Source organism: Talpa occidentalis, unplaced genomic scaffold (genome assembly GCF_014898055.3).
Source record: "Talpa occidentalis isolate TD23 unplaced genomic scaffold, MPIMG_talOcc4v2.1 talOcc4.7, whole genome shotgun sequence".
NCBI lineage: Eukaryota > Metazoa > Chordata > Mammalia > Eulipotyphla > Talpidae > Talpa > Talpa occidentalis.
Genome location: NW_023605083.1, coordinates 102,894,407 through 102,919,116, shown reverse-complemented (window position 1 = coordinate 102,919,116; position 24,710 = coordinate 102,894,407). Strand labels below are relative to the sequence as shown.

General features: G+C 51.7%; 2 protein-coding genes across 2 annotated transcripts; one reads left to right on the top strand and one right to left on the bottom strand.

Moving 5' to 3' along the window:
* Positions 1–3,377: 3,377 nt before the first annotated feature.
* LOC119232540 (putative serine protease 47) lies at positions 3,378–12,182 on the top strand. Its single transcript, XM_037494586.2, has 6 exons — positions 3,378–3,586; positions 3,717–3,737; positions 4,450–4,636; positions 6,010–6,287; positions 8,093–8,256; positions 11,670–12,182. The coding sequence occupies exons 1-6, from the start codon at positions 3,415–3,417 to the stop codon at positions 11,961–11,963; spliced, it is 1,116 nt and encodes a 371-aa protein (XP_037350483.1). The 5' UTR covers positions 3,378–3,414; the 3' UTR covers positions 11,964–12,182.
* Positions 12,183–13,941: 1,759 nt separating this feature from the next.
* Positions 13,942–21,670, bottom strand: LOC119231531 (NUT family member 2G-like). The gene is made up of 8 exons (XM_054688937.1): positions 21,639–21,670; positions 20,732–20,841; positions 18,857–19,568; positions 17,195–17,323; positions 16,655–16,794; positions 15,921–16,207; positions 15,180–15,296; positions 13,942–14,821 (listed from the first exon to the last, which is right to left on the bottom strand). Exons 2-8 carry the CDS (start codon positions 20,742–20,744, stop codon positions 14,066–14,068), a joined length of 2,154 nt encoding a protein of 717 aa, XP_054544912.1. The 5' UTR covers positions 20,745–20,841; positions 21,639–21,670; the 3' UTR covers positions 13,942–14,065.
* Positions 21,671–24,710: the final 3,040 nt, after the last annotated feature.

The window sequence follows — 24,710 nt, the reverse complement described above, 5'->3', positions numbered from 1 at the left end:
TGATCCTGGTCAAGTGCCTGAGCCTGGTTCCAGCCCAGGTGGCAATGGTGCTTCAACTTTATGTCAGTTATCTTCTGGGAGGTCCAGTTCAGAACAAGGGTGCTTTTTTTTAAAATAGGAAATGTTAACAAATGACAAGAACCTGCTCTGGTTCTTTCTAGTGGGGTTGGAGGGAGTCCTTGACCTAGTGGTGTTTTCAAAACACAGCGTTTCCTGGTTGGTGGTCATGACGTTTGATGCCTTCATTTCTGGGAGCGTATGGTGGAAGGAATCTCTTACCTATTTGGCATTATTAATGAGAGTTTTAATAAATTCCTGTTAGTAAGAGGTGATACTACCTTTGAGAGGACTGGTTTCTAGGTCCCTTCAATTAAATGCCTAGACTTTCTATTAATTATTTCAAAAGGAAACAATGGGTGTTTGTTAAAATACAAAGATCTGGTTTTATTATCATCCCAATATTTCTTTAACTGGAATTATGCCAACACAATTATTGTAAACCTTTATCATTCAAACAGTAAACCATCCCACGTGAATAATATTCATATGTTACAGCTAATTTTAGAACTAAATTAAGGATTTCAAGCACACTACTTAAAACACAAATCTCACTTTTTCAAGTCTTCATTTAACTAATTTTCTTCATCTTTAAATTTAAAAAATGCATGTGCATCTACATCATTAAAAGTATGTATGAATGTATGTATATCAACTTATCACCTTAGATTCCTGAAAAGGACTGAAATGTTCTCTAAGATCTAAAGATTATTGCCCACTACAGAGTCACATTTTTTTTAGCATTTATTTATTTATGCATACAAGAACTGGTGTAGGCCAGAGGTGTGGGGGGTGAGAGGATTCACCAGAGACAGAGTAGGGAGCAGAACAGGCGCATCTACTGAAATACACTGCTGAGGGGAGCAGTGGGTGAGACAGGAGAGGTCTGCTGCACCATGTGGGTCAGCTCCCTGGCCTGGGATCTAACTCATGCTGGCAATACTTTGATAGTGCTGTTTCTTTAACCCTTGCATCACCCAGGAGGCCCCAGAGTCACATTTGACACCATTATGACTTCCTTCTCTTGCACTTTGTTAGCACTTTGTTTCCTTAGAGTAAAAAAAAAAAAATTAATTTTAAACAATGTTTCAAATAAAAAGTTATTAAAAACATTATACAGGACATTTAAATTGGGGAATTTCATAGAATTTCCCTACCATATTAATTCCTATTCAAATATAACATCAAGAAGGCTTAGTATTTACTTTTCATCAGACCATGTTTTCTATTTAATTTAATACATCAAATAAACCCAATTTATTTAATATTTATCTTTTCAGAAGTAGCAAGAACAATTCTCTTGAGATCATTACAGGGGACCTTCTGGAAAAATCTTAAAGTTTGTTTTAAGTCAAAAAGATAATATTATTATTAACTTGATTTTGGGAAGTTTGTCGAATATTTCAAAATATTTTAAATGCTTACATAGGTTAATATAAATAATACTTAATTTTTCATTTAATGAAAGCGACAAAAAATTCAAAAGTATATATAAAAATTCCATGACTACAAACAAAACCTATTTCCAGAGCAAGAAGATTGGCTAACTTAAGCATTTAAGGATCTGATAAAAATGACATGAAATGAAGTTTAATCACACACAAATCCTTGCTTTAAGGTAGCCTACTTAAACAATTCACAATGTTTTCAAAAGCAGAGCACAGTTCATGAATACTTTTGTCTTTTTTGCAGAGGAAAAATAAGTAAAGTTTGGTTTTATGTGAGTATAGGATTGATATCAAAGTTTAATTACAAATCCTATAACAATTCATGTGATTTTACTTAGCTTAACCCCATATAAAGTTCCTTTCTTAAGTTTCCTTCCCCATAAGCCACTGCTGCTTTCCCAGACATTTATGACTTGCTATATTCATTTAGTTTTTTGCCCTATAGTTCATTCACTTTGGAAAAAAAATGACTGTTGTCTTTTCCTTTATCAAGAGAAAGCCCATGTCCTTTATCCTGTCTTATACAGAAATAGTCTCCGGCTCTCCTTGACTGCTTTCCATTTACATTCATTTGCTTTCATTCTTTAGAATCCTTAATTTCTAATGAAAGCTTGAAAGTCAAGGGAGATTCTCTAGTAATTTATATATTTTGACAGACTCTGTCTTAATTTTTTTCTCTCTTCCTTCCATTTCTTGGGCAGTGTCTTGGTTGTCCCCCGGGTGGCTACATGCGGGAGACTGAATGGTGCTGCAACTTCCAGAAACAGAGGAAAAGTGCATGCTTTCCTAGGAGTATCAGGATATATTTTTCTATTATCATAAATCTAGGATAACTGGTATTAAAATGTTTCTCTTTCCCAGGGATTTTTACCTCTCAGCCTCTTAATCAAACTTTTGTTTTAAGTGCTTGGACCTTAATTTATAGCTTGTATTTTCTCAACTTTGCAGAATGGTATGTAAGGTCTCCAATCTTTTAACTCTTGTTTCAGCTAAAACTCAAGCTTAATCTCTAAATGGGCACCCACCATCACTTGAATTGCCCACAGTAGAGGCCAGTCCACTAAGACAGTCATTTTCCCTCCCTGCCATAGGGAAACTGAGAGACTGTATCTTGGATAGCTGCAAGATGAGTAGTTTTGCATATCATTCCCACCAAATCGTAAAGCTTTATAGAGGCTTTGCTATATTCAGGCCTGTATGCTCTCCAGAAAGTCAAAACAACATATTATATACTTTCTCCAAGGTTGTATCCTTAAATTAACTTCTGAGAATACACATTTTAGGGGAGGGGAACGAGAAGCCTTAGATTGTCTGAGTTCAGCTTGTAGGTCAAATAGGCAGTCAACTTCCTTTGATTGCTTTTCCCGGCACAAGCTGGATTGAACATTTTTTCCTTATTTAATGAATCTTTTTAATGGTTCATTAAACCATTAAATAATTCTCCCATGAATTATCGTTTCATACTCCTTCCCATTTTTCTATGCATAATCTACATTTCCCCCCTAATTAATTCGCAGAAACATTTGATTGCCTTTTGGTCTCACTGTGCTCAGGCCGAGTCTGGCAGGGCATGGTTGAGGTCAGGAGCAGGTGGAGGAGAAGTCAAGGCTGGGGTCGGGGTACGGTTAGACTGGGGTCAGATATGGGGTCAGCGTGGCCTTGGAGGGGGGGTAGGATGGTGGGAGGGTGAGGGTTGTTAGTCCAGGGTTGGGGTCAAGGTGGGGTAGTGTGAGGTCCAGATTCCGTGTCAGAGACGAGTAAGGCAAGGTAGACGCTAGGGCCTGGGAGGGGTCTGAGGTTAGGTTGGGATGGGTCGCGGCACCGATTCTGGGAGGAGTCAGGGGCGGGGCCGGCCTCGGGAGGGGGGTCGAGGTCGGGCGGGGCCAGGCTTGTTTCAGCGACCCTGACAATGGGCACCAAGGCGCAGACCCACCTAGACTGCGGCCTAGGCGAAATGGGGTTCTTGCTCTGGCTGCTGCTTCCCGTAATGCTACCTGGGCCCCGGAGTGTGGAGACCTTGACCGCCGCTGTGGGCGTGGACCGTGGAACAACCGAATTGCCAACCGTGGCCAGGGCTGCCGGTGCGCAGCGGTTGGTCCCAGGAGCCACAGGACCCAGCCGGATCGTAGGGTGGGATGGGTCGGGGCTGTTACCTGAGGTCCCAGAAACTGACTTCCATTTTCTCTCTGCCCTCCTTTCCCAACCGGGCAGTCAGAGACCAACTCAACAGAGGTGAGTCTCAGGCCCCCAGTCTGGGGTGGCTTGTGGGTGGTGGGGCACTGCCCCAGGACTTGGCTGGGGGCCTAGGTGGAGGAGAGCAGGCTGCATGAGGGCCCTGAGTGGGGCCCAGAGGATACATCCCCCTTCCTGAGCTGGGAAGCACAGACCAGACCAGGATGCTCCCCTCTCAGGTTGTCTGGACCCAACTGCCCTCCCAGGTGTGACCCTACAGCGGGCTGTCTTTATTAGCCACCCCCACTCTTTTAGAAGTGGAGTCCCCTGAGTCTGAGAGGGGAGTGGCTCTCCCCAGGTCACACAGCACCACAAACCCCCTCCTGAGACACCAGGGTGCGGTGCAGGGCACAGCTACTTCGAAGCCATGGTCTAGAGCATAAGCATGGTGCCCCTGAGGCCCACAGAGTAGGAGAAGAGGTGTGCAGTTTCTGGGTTCAGGTCTGCATCTGTGAGGGGCCCTGCCCTTGGCAGGCTCCCCAGGAGTGGGTTTCCCTGAGGATGCCGCTGTGGTGGCTGTGCCACAGACCCCTGGGCCTCATCCTTGCAGGGCTTCTCCTGGGCTCTGCCACCAGTCTCCTGCGGCAGCCAACGCATGCAGTCTGGCATCTCTGTCACTTGTTGAGGTCACTTGAGCCTTGACATTCCCATTGGTGAAGTGAAGGGCTTTCCCGGAAATGGCATTTGGGGGTATCACTGGTGTCTATCGCAGGTGGAACCAGGGGTGTCTCTGAAGTGTGTGGGAGGCCCAACGTGATGGGGAAGATCTACGGAGGCCAGGACGTGGTAGCTGGCCAGTGGCCGTGGCAGGCCAGTGTGCTGTACCAGGGCTCGCATCTCTGTGGAGCAGTCCTCATCGAGTCCCGCTGGCTGCTTTCCACAGCTCACTGCTTTGTCAAGTGAGTCCTTCCTGAGTTCCCTGCAGAGGGGCTGGTAGGGGAGAAGGGGGAGGGGAGAAGAAAAAAAGGGTGAAGGGTATCCCACACCACTCCTTGAGGCTTTGCTCTGGGGCAGTTCTTCAGCTTCCAAGTGCATGTCATTCTGCCTTTGACTTGTGTCCTCCCCACCTGGATCGTCCTCCCTGCTCACGTGCTCAGATCCTCCTCATCCTCCACCCTCACTCCTGTTGTCCCCTAACACAGACCTGAGAGATTGACAGTGTCCATCTTGGCCACTAAGTGATATAGACCGACTCTTTGCTCCTACCTCAGACCAAAGGTGGGCAAAGGTCCTCACTGTTCCAGCATTGCTGGGTGTCAGACTCTGGACAGGGGCCTGGAACTGCTCCCACAGCCAGCTACCGGTGATGCTTCTCATCACTTCTGCAAAACTATACCCCAGGGAGGACCTGGTACCTGAGTGCTAAGGTACATGGAGAGTGGTGTGGGTCTCCTTGACCTGGGAGAGCCTAACTTCTCTGATGCCCCTGGGCCTGGCCCAGTGCCAAGTTCCTGAACAGACAAGGAGAGGTCCTCAGGGAACAAGGGAACTGGAGCTTGGGTGCTGACTGACTCAGAGTCAGAACCCCGTCAGGGACTCCGTGCTGCACTCCACGTACACATCTGTGGCATCAGGAGTGGTGATGCCCCAGCCTGCTGAGTCACAGCCTGTCAGGAGACAAGGCCCACAGTGAGAGAGAAGGATGAATCTTGAGGGAGGGAGAGGCCGAGGGTCTGTGCACCAGTTGGCCTGGCACAGCAGCGGGGGGCTTGCGGAAGGGAAGGGTTAGCACCTGGGGAGTTTGGGGAGGGTTGTACAGGTGGATGAGCCATGAGTACAATGCCAGAAACGTGGGATGTTTCATCCCTCATGTTTAGGTAACAGGACAACCTGCATCCATTCATTCATTCAAATCTTTTATGGATGCTTATAGGCAAGTGGGTGCTTATAAGCCATCGTGATTGGAAGGCATGGAAAGAAAAGGGGGTGGGAAAGGTGGTTTGAACCAGAGGGTGGACCATGGGGAGCCCTGGGAAGGGCCAGGCTTGAGCTGGGTGGAGCCAGTGCTCCTGTGTGCACAGTCAGAAGGCCAGGATTCATAGGCTCTTGCAGCCCTTGAATCCCCACTCCTTCAACTCTGGGGTGTGATGGGGAAGCCAAATGTGCTGACATGAGTAGAACAGCATCTAGCCTCAAGAAAGAAGGGTTATAAAGGGGGAAACTGGGTGGGGTGAAGGGCTCCAGAGCGGTGTGCGTGGTCAGGTGAGGATGTGGGGCAGGGGGAGCGCAGGTCTCACTCAGCCAAAGGCCATAGCTGCCCTTCTTCCTCCAGCAAGTCCCAGGCACTGAAGGACTACTGGGTGGTGCTGGGCAGCACAAAGCTCTTCCAGCCAACCGAGCACACGCAGAAGATGGCCGTGAGTGGCATTATCATCCACCCAGACTTTGAGAAGCATCACGCTTTTGGGAGTGACATAGCCATGTTGCAACTGTATCTGCCCGTGAACTTCACTTCTTATGTGGTCCCTGCCTGCCTCCCAGCCCCCGGCATGCCGCTGCCCAGTAATGTGTCCTGTTGGATCACTGGTTGGGGGATGCTCACCGAGAACAGTGAGTGACTGGGAGAGGCTGGCGGTGAAGTTGGTCATGGAGGAAGGGGGAGGGAAAAGGGAGATCCCTGGGCCTTGGCACCCTGAGTCTCACTTCCAGAGACCTGGACCATTCTGGGTCAAAGTCTCTGAAATGTGTGATTCTGATGCTTCAGGGTTCCCTGCATCCAAGATTCTGAAAATCTGGGAAGCTCTGACTTTGGGCATCAAGAATCTAGGTACTTAGAGACTGCTTGATTCTTGATTCCAAGGTGTGAATCAGCCAGGGATCTGAGATAACTCGATTTAATAGAACAGTCATGCTTGGGACCTGGCCTTTCCCACACCACTGCCAAACTCCCTGGTTTCCCACCGCCAAGGAAGGGGCCTAGACAAAGTGGAAAAAAAGTACTTTATGGCTTCTGTCTCTGAGCCTACAGGATCCAGTTAGAGTAATGATGACTTGAGAGCCTCTTAACTCCGTAAACTCGCTTTGTTTCCTCCTGCAGGTCTCCTGTCTGTTCAGCTTGTTAGGTGAACTTAACAATACAGGGAAAACAGAGGAACAAAATTTGTGTTTTTTTGAGATTGTAAGAGAAGAAATATAGCCAAGACTCTGAAAGACAGTGTTTATTAGAGAAAGGAGTGCTTTTAGTTTGGGGAAGTGCTTATGGCATAGTGTTAAGGAAAAGGGAACATGTCATTATTTGTAGGATCGTAACTTGGTGTGGTGTTTCTCAACAGAGCTGCAACAGGCATTTTGGGCAGATCACTTTTTTCAGCCCTGCATGGCATTAGCCCCCGTCCCTCAGCTTCTGCCGCATCTGCCCACTTCCCATACACACCTTCCAAGCCACAAGCCCCCTTCCTGCCTTGAACGTGCCACGGCAGCCTTACCTCAAGGCCTTTGTGACTTTGCTGCCTTATCTTCCTGGGTCTCTCCCCAGCTAATCTCTGCACGACTCATTTCTTCTTTACTTTTATAACTTACTCATTCTCTGAGAAGTTTTACTTAATCATGTGAGCAAAGATAGGCACTCCCTGCTATCACATATCCTGGACTCATTTCCTTCGGACCACTTACTAGATCAAAATAATTATATTTCTTTAGTTACCTTGTCTCCTCAAACTAAAAATATTGCCCTTTATCAGTGTCTTAAAGAGCGTAGCAGAGGACGGATGAGTGATTGGCTGAGAACATGGATGGGGAGGGCAGCTCAAGGCTGAATGGGTGGGTGGAAGGGGAAGTGAGGAGCAGGGTGGTGGGAGGTGGGCATATTGCAGGGTGGCTGGATGTATTGACTGGCAGAGAGGAGGATAGGTAGGTGAATGATGCAGGGGTGGGTGGAGACATGGCTAAAAGTTGGGTGGGTGGGTGGTTGGATGATGGATGGAAGGGCACATGGGTGGCACACTGGGAGACAGGGGTGGATGGATGGAGGAATGGGTGCATGGAAGAACAGGTAAAGGCCAATGGCAGCTGGATGGCGAGTGGACAGGATGGTTCATGAAAGGATAGAGAAGCATGTAGTAAGCCCCAGTGAATGGTATGTATGGTGGGATTTGCCTTTTATCTTTGTAGAGTAGGAGAGGTGTGGTCTATTGCTATGGGAGAGGTGGAAGGAATAGGGTGAGCTCGGGGAAGTTTGAGGAAAAGGAGAGAAGCATCTTAGGGGTGGGTAGAACACCAAAGCAGCGCTGAGAGCTCTGCTGTGCTAACAAAAGCCTGTGCTGGGGACAGTGGTGAGTATGGGGCAGAGTGGGAAGCTGGGTGGCCTGGGGCTCCTGGCCAGCCTGTGCTGTCACTGGTCTCCCTTATCCCCACAGCACCCATGTCCCTGCCCTTCCATCTCCAGGAGGGTAAGGTGAACCTCATGGAGAATAAGTTGTGTAATATGCTATATGGTCAAAGAGTTAACAAAGACAACGACCTTGTGTATGACGAAATGCTGTGTGCCGGGGACTTCTCGACAGGGAAAGCCATCTGCCAAGTAAGTGAGGCCATTTCTGTTCTTTCCTGGCCCGTTTTGGGGCCTCAGTTTCTGTGGGAGAGGCCATATTATCTCTACTGTCTCTGTGGAGGCCCCTGGATCATCACTCTGCAGGGTTCCAGGGGCTCCATCCCAGGGCTCTAACAGACACTGCTCTACTGTGCTCCCCTTCTGGTGGCCTTTTCACCTTCTCCTCATTCTCAGTGCAGGCTTCTGAGACCCCCCTCATGGGATTATTGAAAGGAGGGTAGAGTAGGTTGAACTGTGTCCCCTGAATTCATGTCCATTGGGAACCTCAGAATGTGACCTTATTTGGAAATAGGGTCCTTGCAGATGTACTTAGTGAAAGATTAAAGATGAGAGTCAGCTGGATTTATGGTGGGCCCTAAATCCAACAGCTGGTGTTCTTATCGGAGGGAAAGACATAGAGATACTTGATCTCAGACTTCTGGCCTCTAGACCAAGAGGGAATCTATTTCCATTGTTTTTCTTTTCTTTGAAGATTTATTTTATTTATACAAGAGCTGGAGTACAGGCCAGAGGCAAGGGGGTGAGAGGATTCACCAGAGACAGAGTGGGGAACAGAACAGGCAGACTGACTGAAATACACTGCTGAGGGGAGCAGCGGGCGAGTCAGGAGGGGTCTGCTGCGCCATGTGGGTAGCTCCCTGGCCGGATAGGAATTGAACCCACGCCGCAGAGGCTGCAGACATCTTCACAGTGCTGCGCTTAACCCGCTGCACCACCGGGGAGGCCCCATTTCTGTTGTTTTCCCAAGCCCCCCAGTTTGTGCAGACACATATGACAGCCTCAGGAAACACACACAGGAGGATGAGATGCCCTTGGCCCATGGGAGGGCTCATGATGGTTCACTCCTCCCCGAGAGTGGCTGGCCAGAGGGAGGAAGCTGTCCCACTGCTTTCCTGGGAGCAAGGAGACCAGGTTTCCTGGTCCCCATCAGTAGCCAGTGGTGTGTGCTTTCTGACTGTCCTGTCCATCCTGCTCACAGTCAGCAGCTCCCAGATGAAGAGCAAAGGGCTCAGCTCCCGAGTCCCCACCCAATGTCTCCTCCACCCCCCTTCCAGCCTAGTCCTCAGTGCCTTGCCCTGCCGAGGCCATGGCTGTGGAGCTCAGGGCTTGCCCTTTGCCTGCCTGCCAGCCTGCTGACATCACAGCGCCCCCGGATGGCACTCCTCCTCCAGCTTGTCCCCAGGCTCAGGACACCCCTGAGCTGGCCCTTGAGAGTCCCAGCACACCCCTCCATCCTCTTTAACCTCTCAGTCACCACAGCTTGTCTATGAGATGCCACGTGCCTGCTCTGGCCCCACACTCCACACAGTGCTCTCTTCTCACCCAGAAGCGCCTTTCCCTGAGAGGGGCACCCAGACACCACTGTGAGGGGAGATGGACCCCAGAGGAAGTCAGCTCAGAATGTGGGACATGATAGACCCAGCTCCTTATTTGTTGGTTCTGTGACTTTACCTCAGCTTCCTCACTGAGCAAATGGGATTGAAAATGGTCTCCTCTTCATAATGTTGCTGTGGGAAATGAGCATGTGCCTGGCATTTAGTAGGTGCTTAAAGTGTGTTGGCTTCTTCCCCTGACCAGGTTTGGCTGCTGCTATCTAATATGGGCCTGTCTTAGACCCATCCTCTCACCCAGGGTGGAACTCATTGTCCTGACCCCTCCCCCCACACACACAAACACACAATTTGTTCTCACTCTATATTAGTGCAAACTGCAGCTAACTTGTCATGAGCTATGTTAGTGTTAGGGTTTCATCTGCCTTCTCAGAGTTTCCCAAAGGCCAGGGGCTTGTTAGAGGCCTACCTGTCTTCTCCCAGATAGGCTGATAACCCACGGTGATTCCAGTGAAAACACAGTTCATCTGTGTGAATTGCTGAGGCCTGGAGTGGACAGGGGCCACTGTCCCAGACAAGGACCAGGCCTCCCCTGGACTTGAGGACCTAGGGATTGATGCAGATTGGGAAAACCAAATACATTCCACTAGGAAGGGCTGAAACTACCATGATGCAGTTCCACTCTCCAAGAAGGCCCCAGCTATGAGCTTCCCAGGGCAGCTGTGACAAATCATGCCCTACTGGGTGGCCAAACGACAGAAATGCATATCTTTCCTTTCTGGAGGTCAGAAGTCTAAAATCAAGGTGTGTGCAAGGCTGGTTCCTCAGGGAGGCTCCAGAGGAGAATGTCTATTTTTTCTAGCTTCCAGAGACCACCTGCTTTCTTGGCTACTGGTCCCTTCTTCTGTCATCAAATTGTGTCAGGCCAGCTTTGCTTCCATCATCACATCTCCTTCTCTGACCTGACCCTACTGTCTCCTCTTCCCACACAAGTCTCCGTGGGGGGTTGGGGGGACAGATCCAAACCCCACTTCCTGTCTGTGCCCCCTCATTCACCACCAGTCTATGCTCTTCCTCCCACCTCCAGCACGTCCCTCCTTCCCTTGCCTGCCCTTACCACTCCCTCTGTTCCAGCACTGCAAAGTCAGGTTCTGTGTCCTGATTTGAGTCCCAGCTCAGGAAAAACTTCTGCTGCCCATGATGAGGCACTGATACTTCCCTGACATGCCCTGTCACTTATAGGACTTGTCTGCATGTGTCACATCTGAGATGGGCTTCTCGTCTTGTTTAGAAGTACCATGAGCGATGGAACTTGTGTTTTCATCCCTGTGTTTCTAAAGAAAGCCAAGGCTGGCTCTAGGATGCTTGGTGTGTTCTTTGGAGGGGTGGGTGGAGGAGCAAGCATTGCAACAGCCCCTTCTCCCCTGTTTTCCTAGGAGGAGATGCTCCTTTTGGCCAATGAAGTGCAAGGATATGTGCTCTGATAGCATTTCAGGATTCTGGTAGCTCCCAGGATCTTTCTTGGGGCCCCACATGCTCCCTGAGCAATGAGGGCTATCTTCACAAGGCCTGGATGTGGGCATTTTTGGAAGATGCTCACCCAAGCAGCTGAGAGCAAAACTGAGGCTTAGATGAATGAGAAAGGAAGGGACCCCAGTGGAAATGTGCTACAGCTCGGGGCCGCTGCAGGAGCCGGGTCTGCAGCAGCTTCAGCTGGCCACCTCCTCACAGAGGCTGAGGCCTCTTATGTCCTGCCCTCCCTTCCTGGCCTTGGGCAGTGCGTTCTTAGGCCAACGGCTCCTCCCTGGGCTGAGGGGCAGAGGCTGGTTCTGTTGATAGATTTAGATCTATGATTTTCCTGAAGGTCAGCTCTGATGTTCTTGAAACATGAAACTGCCTGCTGATGAGACTGGGAGGGCTGCAGCTGGAAGCTAATGTCTGTATGTTCACAGTCACTGGGGCACCAGACAAGAGACTCACCAGTCCCACCCAGCAACTTGGTGTTCTCAGAGATGCTTCAGTCACCCACACTAATTCTCCTGTCTTTCCTAGGGTGATTCTGGTGGGCCCCTGGTTTGCAACCTCCCCAGAGCCTGGGTTCTGGTGGGGCTGGCCAGCTGGGGCTTGAGCTGCCAGCACCCCGTCTACCCCAGCATCTTCACCAGGGTCGCGTACTTCACTGACTGGATCAACAAGACCCAGAGGCTCACTCCTCTTCCTGACCCCTCAGCTGCTCCTCCACCATATAAGCCTCTGCACGCTGCCAGCTCCCCCAGGCCCCAAACTGCCCGCAGGCCTCCACAGCTCTGGTTCCCAATGCTGTTGGTGTTCAGGGCCCTGAAGTGACCCACAAGTGCACTGCTCCTGCACTCTGCCTCAGGCCCTCGTGTCCTCACCAGAATGTTCCACACCTCCCCTCTGCCCATTCTCATCATCTTTCCACGGCCCCTTCTCTGTGGCTTTTCTGTCCATTAGCTCCAACTGCAAATAAGCCTGAAAAAAAAACAAAAAAAAAATTAAATAATAACTTGCCTCATGACAAGTGAGCTGCATTTTTGTGCTACTGTAGAGAGAGAAAGTAAACCATGGAGGCAGTTGGGGGAGGCAGTTCCACCCTGGGTGAGAGGACAGGTCTACCTCAGATAGTGGCAGCCAAACCTGGCCAGGGAGTAGAAGCTAACATGCTTTAAATGCATGCACAAAAAACTCGTACCAGGACACAATAAAAGACAAAGCATTTTAAAATGGGCAAAGAGTAAAAAGAGGTACAGATGGCCAAAACACACATGAAAATGTTGCACATAAAACATTAGGGAACTACAATCCCAAACTACAGTCAGGTGCTCCTTAGAAGCCCTTGGACCACTATTATAAAAAAGACAGATGATTGTAAGTATTGACCAGAGTGTGCAGAGAAATTGAACTCTCTGCCCTGCTAGTGGAAATACACACCATGTTTCCCTGCTTTGGAAACAGTCTGGCAGTTCCTGAAAAATCTAAACACACTTTCTGCATGACCCAACAATTTCACTCCCAGAATATAGCCATGAGAAATGAAAACATACATTCCCACAAAAACTTGTACAGAAACACTTATAACAGATTTATTCTTTTTTTTAAACTTTATTTATTATTATTAATTTTTTTTTTTTGTGGGACCCTCGCCGGCGGCCGGGGAAAGAACCGGCGCTGCAGAGGCTGTGGGCAGCCTCGCAGCCCAGCACTCAACTGCTGCGCCACCAGGGGAGGCCCCTAAACTTTTTTTAAAGATTTATTTATTTATACAAGAACTGGGGTACAGCTTAGAGGTGTGGGAGGGTGAGAGAATTCACCAGAGACAGAGTGGGGAGCAGAACTGACAGACCGAAGACATGCTGAGGAGAGCAGTGGGCGAGATAGAAGAGGTCTGCGGTGCCATGTGGGAATCTCCCTGGCCGGCTGGGAATTGAACCTGTGCTGCAGAGGCTGCAGACAGCTTCACAGCACTACGCTCAACCCTCTGAGACACTAGGGAGACCCAACAGATTTATTCTTAATAGGAAGTAGAAACAACCAAATGCCAATTGATAAATGGATGTAATAGATTGTAACTGTAAACTACAGTTATGGGCTAATGTGGATGGGCCTTGGAAACATTTCTAGTGGCAGAAGACAGACATAAAAGGCCATATTTCATTTGATTCCATTCCCATGAATAGAATATGGAAATCTACAGAGGCTGAAAAAAAAGTAGTGGTTGCTTAAGGCTGGGGAGCAGGGGGAACTATGTGGCTTCCTTTTTGAAATATTAAATATTAAAAAATGTATTGTGGCAGGTTCTAAATTCTATGAATATGACAAAATCCATAAAATTGTACACTGGGTAAATTCCATGCAATGTGAATATCATAATAAGCTTAATAAAGGTTATATTTTTAAAATGGTCTAAGGCAAATACAACAAAATGTTGACATTGCAAACACCTAGGGGCTGGTGATGGATGCAGAAGTGATCAAGCAGTCTCCCTCAGATTTAGATGATCATCAGACAGCTCCTCAGATACACAACTCTCACAACACACACAGCCCCTGAGACGCCCATTGCCTGCTCATCTCGGGTCCTTCTCCAAGAAGCAAGAGTAAGAACAGCAGCCCAAGAGCATATTCCAAAAAACTCTTTATTTACAATTTACATCCAATGTCCTAAAGGTGCTTCTCATACCTCCCACCCACCCACATCCATACCCTCCCCCCAGGCCCTACCCTCCCTCCCTTGCTGTCCCAGACACACCCACCCCCCAACCCCAGACCCCCAACCCATCCCTCCCCATCCCACCCTTCCGGTCCAAGGACAGCTAGTTAATAACTGAGATGAGGAGGAGTCCCCGAGGATCCTCCACTGGGGAGAGCAAGGACAAAGTCAGAGCCCCCACCCCTGGGGGGAAACATGAAGGGGCCTCCTGCTGCTCCCTACTGGCTGCAATGGCGCTTCCTCCTGTGCCCTGTGAAAAGAGGAGCACACCTTCTCTTCCAAGGAATTGAGGGGCCAAGCAGCTCCAGTGGCGAGGCTGGCCTCCCAGACACCCCCGGGTCAGCCCCTGGGAGGGGGCTCTTGTTGGCAGGAGCTGGGCCCACACACAGAGGGCGCTTCCTAGACTTGGCCCCACGAGGCCCAGCTGGATTGAGGCCCCGCCTCTGAGGACAGGGGAACTGGCTTGCCTGCTGACCACCAGAGCCAGTAGTGGAGGCAGGGCCAGGACTCTGGGGGAGCCCCCAGGGCAGCAGGCTGTGCTGAGAGGCCAGGAGGAAGGCCAGACTGGGGAGCTCCTCCTCATCCTCCTCACTGGACCCATCCGCTGGCACATGAATCCCCCTGACTGCAGAGGTCTGCCCCAGGACGCAGGAGTCTCCACTGCCCAATCTAGAGGAAGCACATTTCTGAATCTGTGGGGGACAGGCGGGGTGTCCAGCCCGAACTGGAGGGGGCTCTTGCTGTCCCGAGGAGAAGGCAGCGGTGCGAGGCCTGGACAGGCCAATGTCCACTTGGCTGGCTCTTGGAGGGGCCTTACAGTCAGGGTTCCCGGGGCGCCCGTCACCACTGGCCCTTGGCTGGGAGCCAGGTCCGTCAGACTTGGGGGACTTTGAGTCCACTTTGGGCGCACAGTGGCTTGGGACGTCCAGCACGGCCCCTTCCTCCTTCAGAGCCAAGAGCCGCTTCTCGACCAGCTGGGAGAGAGAGGGCACAGTGACTGGGTCTGCAGAGCAGGACAGGACAGGCCCAGGGCGGGGGTGCATGGCACTTGAGAGGAACGGGGGGTGACCTACTGACTCATCTCAGAGATGGCAGCAATGCCATGCTCTGCACCTTCTCCCCAGCTATGTGTCCTCCCCCAACTCCAGTTCCCACAGGCTCCTTCTCAGTCCTACCCTGTACCCCCAAAATGGGCAAGCCACTATCATGCCTCTCAGGCAGAGGAGGGATGCACAGAGCAACACAGGGCTCCTGTTCTGGAGATCTCCCCTACCTGGATGCAGAGGGTGCCTGGTCCCCTGGCTCCCCTAGAGTGCCTTGCCCCCTGCTCACCTGTGCCAGGGTCAGTCCTTCCTCCTGCTCCAGCTCCGCAGCGAGGGCTGACAGATCCAGCTCTGGCTCTGGGGAAAGCAGCTCTTGCAGGAAGCGGGGGTGAATGACCGCCTCCACCTGGGACAGAAGGAAGAGGGGCTGAGCGTGCTTCAGGGGCACCTGTGAGCAAAACTGAGCTGCAAGAGTGGAGAGGAGAGACCCTTCCACCCTCGTGCACAAGGCAGGATGCTTCAGACCATCATGGCTGCAGGTACACACACGTACAAACACAGGCACACACACACCAGACACACAACTGGGCACATGGATGGACACAGGTAGACACAAGTGAGCATGTGAGTGCACACATGCATGCATTCACATGCACATGGACACACACACCAATTCCTGGGTCAAGAAGGAGTACACACGTAGGTACACATGTCTGCACATCAACACACGGGGACACGCGTGCACCCATTTGCACATAGAGAAACACCCATGCACACACATATGCACACACACACACAGCCCACACTCACAATGCACACGTAAGCACACACAAGGAAGATGGAATCACGTGCACACACACACGCAGGGTGACACATACCCACAGTGAATATGTACACCCTGCACACTGACACAGACAGGCAGGTGAGGACCGAGGAAGAGAACTTAATTCCAAAGGCCTGGGGAGAACCCACATCTGGTCCTGGCAGAACCCTGGAAGCTTCCAGGACCCAGAGCTCTGGGGCAGCCCACCTTGGTGACAAAGTGTTGGTCGGAGCACAGCTTGTCAATGTAGCTCAGGAGCCCCGGGTCAGGGTAGTTTCCCTCCTCGTCTTCCTGCTGCTCCTTCTCCGCCTCAACGCATTCTCCCAGGGGTTCCCCCGAGAGGAGCCCCAGCAGAGCGTCCATGATGTCCACATACTCGTTCACGGCCTCAGGGGGGATCTCCTTGGGTGCCTTGGCCTCACGGGGCCGCAGGGGGCGGTGTGGCCGCTGGCGGGCGGCCTGGGCCCTGGCACCGGCCTTCCTGGGGCCACATGCTGAGGCAGGAAGCAAGAAGGAAGGGAGCATGAGGGCCTCATCCCCATCCCAATGCATGGCCAGGGCACAGGGCGGGGCAACAGTAGCCCGCACAGCTACTGCTGGGTCAGGACACCGAAGCCCACACGCCACAGGGGGAGAAAGGGGAGGAGAGCATCCCGGAGGGTCGGTGGGAGGATGTGAGGCCACAGCTTCCAGGGGCTCCTCACGGCCCTCTTCCTGGGTGAATTTGTGATGGGCCTTGGGGCGGAAGGGGGAGAGTCCTGAAGCAGGGGAAGGGCCCTGGCACAAAGGGCAGCTGAGCCTGATATCCAGGGACGGCTCTGGGTGAAAGAGCCAGCGCGCCCCGCAACCACCACCTGGCACTGAAGGGACCCCCATGGGACAGGGCTTTCCTCAGCCGTGGCCTCTGGCCATCAGCTCCTGAGGTAACAGGGGTGCCATACCTGGCTGCTGAGCCAGCGGTGGGGGTGGGGGGCCCCGACTCTCAGGCTGGGGTGGGGCAGGAGTTGGCAGGTACCGCACCCCCATCGTGCTCTGTAAGTTCTGCATCTGCATCTCCTCCTCTGCTTCAAATTCCATGAACCTGGTGAGTGGGAGGCGCAGCCATGCTGAGAGGGCCCAGGCGGAGCCCACATGGGCCAAGGGGCAGCGGGAATGGGGAGGCTCTGCTGGCACCGTCACGGCCACTCACTGAGGAGACGGGGCCCGGGGGCTGGACAACAGGCCCTGCGCACCCCCAAGCAAAGGGCTACCGTACAGCCCCAGTTGTCATGTCAAGGTTTGGGGGCCGGGGTCGGGGGTGAGTGTGGGGGCTGAGTGGGAGGAGGAGCCCAGCACACAGGGCAGGGAGAAGTTTGGGATGAAGGAAGAGCCCCGGGGCTGTGGGCCCCTCGCCCCGCAGCCTCGTCCTCCGTTGTCCCTGAGGAGCTCGTCTCAAGCCGCCCCTGGTCTGCACCCAGCCTCGGCCTGTCGCCCCGACTCACTTGGCCGCCATCTCGTAGTAGATCATCCTGTCAAAGTTGCTCTTGGCTTGCCACTCCCGCACGGCTCTCCACAGGCCCTCCTCCAGCGTCATGGTGGGCTTCAGGCGGGACAGCGACCGAAGCACAGGGCTGCAAGGAACGGGTTAGTCGGTGTCTGCAGCGCACCTCCAGCCCTGCCCCCGGCACACGCCTGCCCACCACTTCCTGCCTCACCCCTTCCCTCCTCCTGACATGCAGGTCCAGCCCCAGGAGGCCCTTCTGCAGTAGTTGGCCTCTGGGACTCCCTGTGGGTCACTAAGTTACTTTGGCTTATGAAGTGAGGTCTGTGTCCCACCAAGTGACATGTGAGGCATCTGAGCCCCCAGGAGAGGGTGCTGGACAGCGGGGCTATGGCAGGTGGCTAGGAGGAGGGGTCTTGAGGTGGGGGGGGCTCCGCTTTGCCATTACTCTGCTTAGAGAAGACTGCAGAACGCCCTTTCTACCATGGGAGGACACGGTGGAAAGGTGACCACCTGCAAGGCAGTAAGAGCCCACCCAGGGCCAAATCTGTCAGCACCTGATCCCACACTTGCCAGTGTCAGAGAAAACGGACCCTGTCATTAAAGCCGCTGATCCTGCCGGCCGGGTATAATAGCCAGAGCCCTCAGACACCGCACACAGTGGCTGGGAACAGGGTTCAAACAGCCTCGGAGCCCCTGAGTGTGAGGGGCAGGGCCAAACACAGGGCCCGGGCAGCTGGCCTACCCTGGGCTGCCTGTCCACGGAGAAGAGATTTGCTCAAGTACCCAAAGCCTTTGCTCCAGGAGGAGAGGCCGCTTCTCCAGGGCGTGCACGCAGCCAGCAGCTGGATGCAGGGTAAGACACTGCCCTCGGGCTGGGACTCCTCCAGGAGATGCACTGGGGACCCCAGGCCATGCTAACATGGCTCTGCAGCCTAAGTGGGCAGGATGAAGCCGATGGGGTGGGAGAGGTGAGGCCTGGGTATGTGTAGGGTAAGTAAATGATATCAGGCTTTTCTGCCCTCCTGCCGTTAGGATTGATGATGGAACCCTGTGGTCCCGAATGCATGCCTGATGGCGGGCACCTGGCGTAGGGTGTGGGCATGCATGGGGGGATTCACCTGGGCGCATACTGCTCTTTTAAGGGAGGTGTCACGGGGACACCAGCAGAAGTGGAACCACGAGTAGAGCAGAGAAGCAGAGACCACCAGAGAACACTGGAGAGCCCAGAGTAAAGACTTTCTAGGGGCTGGGAAGCCTGCCAGTCTCCCAGCCCCCCAGCTTCCCTGCCTGCTGTGTACCTGGTAAATCCCAAAAAAAGCCTGAAAAGCCACCAACGGCTCCAGGACTCCTCCTTTACCCTGTCTGTCCGGGTCATAGAGAGCGTGCTCCCTGGCCCTTTCTGCCCCTTACAGTATGGAAAGCCCACGTCCTAGCTACAGTTGTGACTGCTCATAACAGATCAGGCTCAACTGGAAGCTCACGTCACTTCTCTTCTAGAGTTGGGGCATCAGCTGGGGGAGCTCTTTGTTCAAGATGAACCTTCCATCATAACCACTGCTATCATTTCAAGAGTGGGCCTCAGGCCAGACATCTGCTGACTCATAGATTAGCCCCAAGGATCCCTGTGCACAAGCCCTGGGCAGTGCCTGTGCTGACTCACATGAGGAAGCAGGAGAGGGCTTCCGTGTCCGGACTCTGAGGAAGGTGCATCCGGGCCAGGGCCTTGAAGCGCTGCCACCGCCGGAAGTTCTCGTAAACGCTCTTGGCATTGCAGGAGTCATCAGCTGAGGCATTGTTCTGGGTGGCGGCTGGCCCAGCCTCCCTGGAAGCCCCTTGTGGCTCTGGCCCAGTGTTCACTGGGAGCATGATGGGGGCCAGCTGGGCAGCGGGCGGTGGAGCGTGAGGAGGCAGGCCTAGGGCCCAGCCTCCATTGCCAGCCTGCGTGCCCACAACAACTGGGCTGGGCACAATGGTCTCAGCTGTAGAGGCTGCCACGAATAGGGGTGCAGGATAGCCAGCTGCCCCACAGAGGGTTCCTGGAGCACTCCAGGTGACAGGTGCTGATGAAACGACGAAGGTCTGAGTCTGGGGGGGCACCACTGGCCCTGCCTCGGACCTGACTTGCAGAAGAACATTGCAAGCCCCTGCCTCCTGGGGGCCAGGGCCAGGCGCTCCCACCACCAAAGGTGGCCTGGGGAAAGCTGACATCACCAGAGGGTTGGCAGGAGGGAAGACTGGGGTCATGAATGGGGGTGGGGGTGGCTCCCAAGGTGTCAGGTGAGGGAGGCCTGGAGTGGCAAGGGGCAGGGGATTGAAAGGAAGCATGGAGGGGCCAGGGTTGATGGTCAAATCCAGTCCCAGCATTGGAGACGCTGTGGAGAAAAGGAGAAGGGTGATGCAGGAGGCAGCCCTGGCAGGCAACATGATGCCACCTTTTTCCTGCAGGCCTGAGGCACTAGCGATGAACAAGGCCACTGAGCAGGAAAACATGCAGTGTGCACGTGTCCTCAAGTGTACATGGTCTGTGTCAGCCTGAATTAGTCGCCCGGGGACTTGCTCCCTGTTCACCAACACATGACCCCTGCATGCTGAGAAACAGCCTCCCTACATCCCTGGTCTGGCTGCCCCCCATGTCCCACTGCAGTCTCAGTTCTGAGCACATCTATTTGAGGGAAGCAGCCCCTTGTGGGTCACTAACTGATAGGGTCATATTATAGCTACAGAAAAGTCTCTTTCTGGGCTTTTCACCACCCCCCACTTAAAAGGAGTCAGCCTGCACACTCTTGCCAGGGGATCATCTGTCCCTCTGTGTGAAGCAGTGATGGACAATATTCCCACAAACAGGAAACAAGGGCTGTGGGCCACAATCAGGGGCTGGACAAAGGAAGGAAGTCAGAAGTAGTTTGCACAAAGGAGAACGACCCAGAGCAACTCGGGAGTCAGGCCCTACTGGTTGCACTCAACTGGCTGCCTCAGCCCCGTTGAATCCCAGACAACAGCACCAGGACTGAAAGGGAAGTGCATTTGGGCTCCAAAGAGCACAGCCCTGGCCCTGGCAGCTGCAGTGAACTCAGCCTGGCTCTGGAGAGGACATTTCATCGCCACCTTGGTCCCACAAGGGACTCACTAACAGTTTCCGAGCTTCGCCCCACCTCCCCATTACCCACTTGAGATCCACTTCACCACATTTCAAAGTCCTTAGGAAAATAAGGTGGGCCATTCCCGGGAGCCGAGTAATCAACACGGGGCTCAGCTTGCCCCCTTGACCTTCTCTGTGCCCCAGAAGAAGTCCCACGACTGCCCGTGAACATGTGACAAAGTGGCTTGTCCCCCTCAGAAAGCACCAGGGTGCCTGCTGCCTTCCTTTCTCCATACCCAGGGTGTTCTCCTGAGCCACCTGGGCCCACGGACTCTCCAGCTCCCGCTACTCCATCCAAACTACACGTCCCCAGCAGCAGAGTCACATCTGCATCTCAAGAATTGGAAGGGTGTTTGGGCCTCTGAACTCCCCCCTCCTCCAAACCCACAGACTGACCTCCAGAAGCCATCTCCACGGGCTTGGGTGCAGACCACAGCGGCCTGGCAGCCTCCACAATGACCTATGTCAGGTGCAACACGCAGAGACTGAGCTGGTTCCAACAGATGCTAAGTTGAAGTGGGACAAGTTTGAATTTAAACCTGGTTAGAATGTTGGAGTCAAGACATTCCGCAGTGGGGGAGGGGCCTGACCAGGTGGGCCTGGGAGGGGTGAGGTCTTGGGGGAACATTCCATGAAGGGCTCTGGCAGGAAGACAGAACCAGAACTCCTTTTGAAAGTATTCAGTGGCAATACAGTTGGCATGGGTGACCTTTAGGAAATGGAGGCACCGTTTTTTCACATTCCCAGCATAAGGTTTTACTAGTTATTTCTTTACTTCTGCTCTTATCCAGCAATATAGCTTTGTGTCCCCCAAACCACTCTGCTTACACCTGCAATAGCTATTCCCTATTTATCTGAGATTTGCATTGGACTGGTTTGCAGTATTTTGTCTGGCAGCACTACCAAGAAAACGTAACATATTGACCTATTGAACATATTGAACATATTGAACTAAACAGTTAATTACTCACCCTTGCAGAATGAGAACTTGGAGTAAAGTCATGCAAGTGTGCAACTGGGGTAAACCACCTGTTTGCTAACAATTGGACATGCACACAAAACCTGAATCTTTGGGTGTAATAGACTTTGTTGGAGTCTATGCAGCTGAGTTCTGGGCCTACTGTGGTAGGCACAGAAATAAGGCAGAAAATCTCTTTCCCTAAGTTCAATGGCCTAACACCTTAGAGCCTTCCTTGATTTGTCTAAGTGTTAAAGATCCCTAACCGTGGATGTGCTCCCTAGAGAAACAAGGATTCTCACCACCAATGTCCAAGTCCCAATGCACGACCCTCCTCCCACTTACCTTCTCATGACCATCTGAGCCTGGAAATCCTCATTGGCTGCCCAATTTCCAGTCTTCATTTCACACACTTGTTCTTTAGAATCCAGCCTCATCATCACACAAAGTCTCACCTGCATGAATTCCTGGTCATGCCTTAGCTTGGTTTCTGCCTTAGCTTCTCTGCCTGATGCAGTGGGTGTAGAGTTCTGACTGATGGTTCAGAGTTGGGAAGGAAAGAGAGGTTTAGAAGGACTCTTCTAACCTGTGAATATTCACTGATAATGTCTTTTGCTTGTGCTTAAGATTTTCTTGTTCTTTGGGAAGAAATGACAATTTGAATCATAAGGACAAATTGTATGAAAATTAAACAGTAGCTGAATTGAATAAATTGGCAGTAAATTGGAGGTAAGGTCCATACTACTTCCCATTTTGCCCAGGTTTTGCAAGAAAGTAATAGCTGAATCTGCACAATTTCCACGTGATTTCTATGTTTTCCCTGAACTCTCAAAGTGCAAGTTCCAGTGACTATTTGCACTGAGTAGTTCCAGAGTGCTTGACTGTCCCTCTGAAGGCTCTGACCTCCACAGTGACTTCCCATAGGAACGTCTGCTTTCTCTGTAGCATGGAAGTGTTTTCACGTACATGTCTGTTTTGAATATCTCTGCAGTTACTTTGTGCAGACAGTACCTTGAGGTGAGAGCTATACAAGGAAAATCATGGTGAACTTTATTTCCAAAATCACTGTTGTGGACTGAATAATCAACTGCAGAGTCTTCATGAGGGGAAACATTAGAAACTTAAGTAACTTCAATAAATAAGTTCTTATGGAAGGGTGGTGAGTCCAAATACTATGCACAAGCATTCCAGAAAGGATGGCTTCCTTGTTTGGCCCTCCATTTGTTATATCAGGTGATTCTTTATTTCCAAGTTTCTAATAGTTTTAATATAAGATTGGAATGACTCCCTTCAGAGTCATTGAGATAAAAACTGCATGGTGGGAAAATTGATCGCAGATGCAATTCTTTTGTATCACATCTAAATCCACACCCTAGAAGGAGAGATAATTAGATTAGCTTTAAAGTTATTTGGGTTGTGCAGCCAATAAAGGGAGTAGGTAAAAGTCTTTCACATTATGATGGCCATGCCTGCAGAAAGCCTCTGTGCAGGCATTGACTGATGGAGAAAATCTCTTTGGACATAGATCACATGCCTCAGAAGACCATGTCCAATCACAGAATGGCAAGATACTGTGTTTGTGTCTTGTGGAGTTTGCAGTCTGGGCATCTGGAGGTTCTTGGTGGTGTTAGATGTCAGGGGTCTTTAGAGTAATCTTGTGGAATGAGAAATGAAACTAAACTTGCATTGGCCTAAGATACAGAGAGGATGTGATGATTGTGGAGTTTCTTTGGGAAGCATCACAAACTCAAGTCCTAAATTGATTTTGCTATGACATGCTTTCCTAAATTACAAAAAAATAGCAGGGCTGAGGGACTGAAAGTGTGCCCAAAATCCTTGCTAGGTCTGAAATAGCCCAGACTGTCAAATCTTCGTTAAAGTTATAATTAAATTTATAATTAAAAACCTTATAAAGATCTATGAATCAACAACTATGGAAAAAGTCCAAGCATTCGATAAATGCAGTCAGAATGATAGTGTAGTGCACTAATTGCATTTCAAAAAGCTCTGGAAATGCACTCAGGGCAAAGCACTTCTTAGATTGTTTGCCAGATCGACAATTCTCTGCCAGAATTTTTTTTTAATTAATTCATTTATTTATACAAGCACTGGGTACTGTCAGAAGCGCGGGAGGGTGAAAGAATTCACCAGAGACAGAGCGGGGAGCAGAGCAGGCAGACTGAGGAAATACACTGCTAAGGGGAGCAGCGGGCGCGGCAGGAGAGGTCTGCGCGCCACGTGGGACCCTCGCCGGCGGCCGGGGATCGAACTGGCGCTACAGAGGCTGAGGACAGCTTCACAGCCCAGCGCTCAACCGCTGCGCCACCGGGGAGGCTCCGGAACTGTTCTTTAATGGAAACTTCAGAAATGGCCGGGAAAAGCACACGCCGTTTTGAAAGGCATGAACAAGAATCCAGGAAATGCACTGCAAAAGGGTTTGCACGCATCTGCCCCAATTTGCTTCAGGGTAAAGCTCTGCAAAACATTCCCCGGTGTCACATGAGCGCGTGAAGTGCACGCTTGTCATTAAAATCGTGAGTGCTGCTTCCACTCGCGCTGGCTCTAAGGAGTACGGCCAGCAGGAAAGTTCTGGGGGTAACTGGCGCTGGCGCCTGCGGAGCTGCCACGACGCCCCGGGGCGCCCTGGCTTTCCTCCCCTGCAAGGGCACCTGGGACTGTTCCCCGCCTGCCCCGCGCCGCAAGCACGTGCCCGCCCGCGGGGGGCGGAGCTGTGGAGCCCGAAACGTCATCACCCAACGGCTCCCAGCGTCCGTTGCGGCTGTTTAGTGCGTGAGACGCGCATGCGCGCTACCGGGGGCGCGGCCACAACGGCCCTTCTTTGGGGGCGGGGCCTGGCAAGATGGCCGCCTCGTCGGTTGTGTCAATGTGGAGGTAATGGGCGCGCGGAGTGTCTGGCTCTTAGGTGTGCCGCTCTGTGCCTGTTGTTTTTATGTCAGATTTCTTGTACTCTGTCTGTGTGGGGACACCCCACCAGTGTTTGTGTGCACCCCCGTAGCTCGGTTGGGGGGCTTTGATACCCCCGGTGGGCACCCACCTCACTCCAGGGGCACTTTGGTTCAAGGATGCTTGTCCAAGGGGCTTAAATGATACCTGGGTTAAAACAAGTCTTGGTGTGTTTGTGCTTTCTGAATAATGTAAAAAGCCAGAGGGGAGTACTTCCAGATTTCAAATCATTACCTCTTCCCAATGTAGACACTCAGGTTATTGTAAATGAGTGACTCTACATATGTCCTTCCTCACAGTTTTTTTCTTAATAACATAAAATCATCAACCATTGGGCCTCCCCGGTGGCGCAGCGGTTGAGCGCTGCGCTGTGAAGCTGTCTGCAGCCTCTGCAGCGCCGGTTCGATCCCCGGCTGGCCAGGGAGATTCCCATATGGCGTGGCAGACCTCTCC

Coding starts and splice junctions, on each gene's coding strand:
- LOC119232540 (XM_037494586.2), top strand. CDS start 3,415: ATGGGCACCAAGGCGCAGACCCACCTAGACTGCGGCCTAGGCGAAATG. Junction 3,587..3,716: donor AACCGTGGCCAGGGCTGCCG/GTGCGCAGCGGT, acceptor CCAACCGGGCAG/TCAGAGACCAACTCAACAGA. Junction 4,637..6,009: donor ACAGCTCACTGCTTTGTCAA/GTGAGTCCTTCC, acceptor TTCTTCCTCCAG/CAAGTCCCAGGCACTGAAGG.
- LOC119231531 (XM_054688937.1), bottom strand. Junction 17,324..18,856: donor GCCCTCTCCTGCTTCCTCAT/GTGAGTCAGCAC, acceptor CGTTCCTTGCAG/CCCTGTGCTTCGGTCGCTGT. Junction 15,297..15,920: donor ACCAACACTTTGTCACCAAG/GTGGGCTGCCCC, acceptor CTTCTGTCCCAG/GTGGAGGCGGTCATTCACCC.